Source organism: Brassica oleracea, chromosome C1 (assembly GCF_000695525.1).
Source record: "Brassica oleracea var. oleracea cultivar TO1000 chromosome C1, BOL, whole genome shotgun sequence".
Classification (NCBI taxonomy): domain Eukaryota; kingdom Viridiplantae; phylum Streptophyta; class Magnoliopsida; order Brassicales; family Brassicaceae; genus Brassica; species Brassica oleracea.
In genome coordinates, this window is record NC_027748.1 from 33,972,544 (window position 1) to 33,977,606 (window position 5,063).

The 5,063-nt window shown below is 37.4% G+C and overlaps 1 protein-coding gene across 1 annotated transcript in view; it reads left to right on the top strand.

The window, feature by feature from the left end:
• Nucleotides 1-2,099: 2,099 nt before the first annotated feature.
• LOC106306391 (EH domain-containing protein 1) overlaps nt 2,100-5,063 on the top strand; it is a 3,688-nt gene continuing 724 nt past the window's right edge. Inside the window, exons 1-14 of the mRNA XM_013743033.1 lie at nt 2,100-2,276; nt 2,359-2,438; nt 2,573-2,641; nt 2,724-2,781; nt 2,870-2,925; nt 3,012-3,057; nt 3,137-3,198; nt 3,425-3,538; nt 3,665-3,767; nt 3,861-3,910; nt 4,127-4,255; nt 4,351-4,602; nt 4,717-4,796; nt 4,900-5,026. Coding sequence (XP_013598487.1) covers nt 2,192-2,276; nt 2,359-2,438; nt 2,573-2,641; nt 2,724-2,781; nt 2,870-2,925; nt 3,012-3,057; nt 3,137-3,198; nt 3,425-3,538; nt 3,665-3,767; nt 3,861-3,910; nt 4,127-4,255; nt 4,351-4,602; nt 4,717-4,796; nt 4,900-5,026 — 1,311 coding nt within the window. The 5' untranslated portion in view covers nt 2,100-2,191. The remainder of the gene's footprint in view (nt 2,277-2,358; nt 2,439-2,572; nt 2,642-2,723; nt 2,782-2,869; nt 2,926-3,011; nt 3,058-3,136; nt 3,199-3,424; nt 3,539-3,664; nt 3,768-3,860; nt 3,911-4,126; nt 4,256-4,350; nt 4,603-4,716; nt 4,797-4,899; nt 5,027-5,063) is intronic.

Genomic DNA, 5,063 nt, shown 5'->3' on the forward strand with positions numbered 1-5,063 from the left:
ACATCATCGTACTCTGCACACATAGCTTTCTTAAGATCTCTGATAAATTCTATGCGGCAACTGTTGTTGATCTTCTTAACCCGAGGTTCTGAACCCTCTGCATACAATCGTTTGGGTAGCTCAAGCTCCATATCTACAAAAGATAATAAAAGACATGGTTGTTAACACCAAAAGACATAACAACAATATCAACAAACGTCCGAAACAAGCGTAAGAGTGAAACTGAGCCAAACACAAGATAATAATGAAAAGCAAAACACCATCGTCTAATCAAATTTAGAAACACATTTGATCGATTAATCAAATAAGACAAGTCAATCTCCATCTAGCAATCAAATCAGCAAACTAAGACGAAATCAATTCAAAAACGCATACACACATCAAATAATAACCGAATCGAGGAACAGGAAATAAAGAAAGATCGGACGTAATACCTTAGCTTAACGCGATTTCAGAGAATGAGAGAAGCAGAGAGAACCGTCACGAAGCGACGCGGCGGGAAGAGGAGGAGATACGCGGATAAAGGCGGATAGAATCGACGAGGCGGCGAGAGGAGAAGTGACGCGGAGTGAGGCGGAGAGAAGCGGAGAGGTCGCGAGAAGCGGAGAGGCGGAGAGAGGTGGAGAGAAGCGACGAGGCGGCGAGAGGAGGAGAGACGCGGAGAGAAGAGGAGAGGTGGCGAGAAGCGGAGAGAGGTGGAGAGAAGCGGAGAGGCGGAGAGACGGAGAGGATGATAGAGAAGCTTCGGTGGTTTCCGTCGTTGATTTCACCGGAGGGAACACAACGAAGCAGACACAATTGCCATGTTCTTCGCCGTTGAAGAGGGAGGCGGAGAGACCAAGAAGTTTTTAGGGTTAGGGAATCAAATGTTTCTACACTTTTTGTTTTTTTTTTTTTCCCGGCAACTTTATTAAACTAACATTATTATATTTTTTTAAATACAATTAATTATGTTTAATAAATTAAGGGAATTAATTAGAGGTTACTTTTGGTATTATGGAAAACATTATATTATAGGGATAACTTGAAATTGGATTTATACCATAGGAACAACTATGCTGTTTTCTTGTTCTCTTTCGGCAATTTTCCCAACAATTAATCACTTTCTTGGTCATAAAATGAAGCTACAAACTACAAAGGAAATACAAAGAGGATAAAAAGAAGCTTACTTATTGTGTGCGTTTGAGAAAAGGCTTTGCTTCCTGTTACACTTCTCAACAAACTAAGGATTCTTCTTAGAAAAGTTTCATATATGCTGTGACAGTTGACTTGGCGTTATTGAGCCCGAACATCGTTAATGGTAGTGAAGAAAAAGGTTTTTTTCTTCGTGATCTGATTTTATTTGAGCAACTTTCGTTGAGATTAGCTGCAGTCTTAAATTCTATATGAAAAATTGAATGATCGACGGAAAATAAAGAATAAAATATGGAATTGTTACTTACTTATTAGGTTACAAGTCAAGTTGTTTGGCAATGAGTTTTGTTTTGTTTTTTTTTTTTTTTTAAACATCGTCAATGGCAATGAGTTTTGTTTAGTTTTGATATTATTGTCTTTATAATTTTTAAAAATAAATAAAAAATAGAAAATCATGAACCAATCAGGTTATAAAAATTTTTCTCAAACATCTTCAATAAATGACACATCAGTATAAATCACTAAAATGATTTTTCAATTAATATATAGGAGGATTAAAATATTGTGGAATCTCAGATATAATTTTTTTTTTTAATGTGGTAGAAATTTAGAATACTAAAACCAATAAAACTTTCTCTTTTAGTTGGTACTGAATAATGTTCATAATTAGATTTCAAAATCATTCAATAACATTAGACTTCGTTAAAAAATTTGGGTGAAAATTAAACATTTTTAATGTTGAATCTGTTAATCTCCATGATATAATCAAATAAATCCTCCACATCTTGACTAAAATCTAAAATACTTTAACCATATTGAGTTGTATTTGGATTTTACCATGTTGGCAAAACAAAGTACTGTATTTATTACTATACTGACCAATCTTAAAAGGGAATCTTAAAACTCTCTCTCTCTCTTTATTACGACGCAATCAACAGTAATTGGGGCATATGTGAAACTTTATGAAAGTATAGGACACTTTCTCGCATTGCTAATTCTCTTTCCCTCTTTCTTGCCCCCCGTCGAGACGAAGAAGAAGAAGAACCCGCTTTCGGAGATGGAGATCGATTCCGTGGCAGCTGGTTCGTGTTCAAAGGAGAATCAACTGATCTACAAGGAATGGTTCGAGTTCGCCGATTCAGGTCTCACTTCTTCAATCTACGATTTGTTTACTCAGTTTATCGCCCGCTAAAGAGCTTCTCTTGTTTTGGTTGTAACGAGCAGACGGAGATGGACGCATTACTGGTAACGACGCGATCAAGTTCTTCTCCATGTCGAATTTGCCTCGACCCGAGTTGAAGCAGGTATAAGGATTTTGATTGCGTTGGTTGAATAAGTGATTGGAACAAGCTCACTTGAGGGATTATAAAATTGTTCATTATTATTAAATCGGCTTTTGCGATCATGCTCTACACTGTGTCTTGTGAATTTCTGATAGGTGTGGGCAATTGCAGATGCAAAGAGACAGGGATATCTTGGTTTCAAAGATTTCATTGTTGCTATGCAGGTTCACATCCATATCCATTTCTTTTAATTCGAATCTCCTTGTATCGCTCTTGAAATTCTAATCTATTTGTTGTTTGTTATAGCTCGTTTCTTTGGCTCAAACTGGACATGAGATTTCGCATGACGTTCTTCATAGCGATGGTATGGCCACTAAAGCATTAATAGTACCTTCCTTTGGCTAGTTAATGTGTTGGTTCTTGTTTCTGAATGATAATCCGGGTAATTGCAGTTGACTTCAAGAATATGAATCCTCCTGTTATGGAAGGTCTAGGTGTATTAATGGCGGTTAGTGTTGGTCCTGTAGTTTCCTTTTTGATGTCTTTCGAGAGTTAAATAACTGTTGCTTACAACTGTTCATGTTTGTAATTCAGAAGAAGAAGCATTCATCATCAAAGTCCAGTGATCTTAATGTTAATGGTATGAAGAATCTCCTTATACTAGACCCAACGGTTTAATTTTTGTAATTTAATACCTCATATTGGTTTAAATTGTTCAGGTAGTCCTTCTGCAGATGCATCACTTACAGCGCACTGGTTCTCTTCAAAATCTTCTAAAAAGGTTTGCTTTGCTTTAACCAGTCTATTTAACCGCCAACAGTTCAGGGTTCAAGAATCAAAATATTCCCATATTTAGCAAATATTTATGATGGTCCTTCTTACCTACTCTTTATTATGTATTCAAAAAGATCATTGGTGGAGTTAAAGTCGAGTTTTCTTAGTTGCTAACATCTGTTTTATTTTCATTTACATTTACTGTTTGTGTAAACTGAATATCTTGTTTTCAGATTTCTCTGTCCTCCGTAACATCTATAGTCGATGGCCTGAAGAGGCTGTACATTCAAAAGCTGAAGCCACTCGAAGTTGCTTATCGGTTCAACGATTTTGTATCCCCTTTGTTGGTAAGTTGGGCATCGCTTATTGGTACTCTTATAATATTAATTCGGGATAGTTGTTATTTAAGTTTCGAATGTTATTGAGTTGTAAACTGTATTGACCATTAAACTGATTACTTGTGTTTTACGTAGACGAACAGTGATTTCGATGCAAAACCCATGGTAATGCTTCTGGGTCAATATTCCACTGGAAAAACAACATTCATTAAGCATTTGCTTAAAGCTAGTTATCCAGGCAAGTTATCCTACTTAGTAGTTTCGATGTTTAAAAAGAGACAATGCTAAGCTGTAAAACAGCTTCTTATAACGTCACCTATCATACTTTCAGGAGCTCATATTGGACCTGAACCAACTACTGACAGATTTGTTGTTGTCATGGTATGATAATTTGTAGTTTACCTACCGATACTTTCATTTCTGGTAGGATGTATTAGTCTCTTTAAAACGATGATTCATCATCTCCTGCTAAACATTTGATTTTTGTGGTGAATAGTACTGACTAAGTTTTAACTCGGTGGTTGACAATAGTGGCTATGTTATTTCATTTTCACCTTGAGTGAAGAATGATTTCAATCTGTTTATTGTGTTTCACAGTCTGGACCTGATGAAAGAAGCATTCCAGGGAACACAGTAGCGGTTCAAGCAGATATGCCATTCAGCGGTCTTACAACTTTCGGGACTGCCTTTTTGTCGAAGTTTGAATGTTCTCAGATGCCTCACCCTGTATGTCTAACCTCATGCTTCCCAATGGAGATTGTTCTTGATTTTTGCTTCTATTGATTTACTGATAATTGTTGATCACTTCACCTTTACTGAAGCTGCTGGAGCACGTAGCATTTGTCGACACTCCTGGAGTTTTATCAGGGGAAAAGCAACGGACACAGCGAGCATATGACTTCACTGGTGTTACATCATGGTTCGCCTCTAAGTGTGATCTCATCCTCCTCCTGTTCGATCCTCACAAGCTGGATGTAAGCGATGAGTTCAAGCGGGTTATTTCATCTTTACGAGGTCACGACGACAAGATCCGCGTTGTTCTGAATAAGGCTGACCAAGTGGACACTCAGCAGGTTGGCACGCCCCAATCTGTTATCAATTCTTATTTCGTTCCTTCTTTTACACACTCCTTTTATTGTTTTCCATGTTCTGATACATTTACACGTCTGTCTCTGAATGTTGGACAGTTAATGAGAGTATATGGTGCTCTCATGTGGTCACTTGGGAAAGTTCTCAATACTCCCGAGGTTTCCCGTGTCTACATTGGGTAAGTGAACTTTTTTCTTCAACTTGTTGTTGGCAGACAATAAAGCGGTTTGAAACTGAAGTTTATGTTTTGATGATCTTGTTTATTTGTTTGCTTTTTACAGTTCGTTCAGTGATAAACCCATTAATGAAGCTGCGACTGGTCCAATTGGGAGAGAATTGTTTGAAAAGGAGCAAGATGACCTTCTCGCTGATTTGAAAGACATTCCAAAGAAAGCTTGTGATCGTCGAGTGAGTGTGAACGAGACTTCTTTCACTTCCTCCCCCC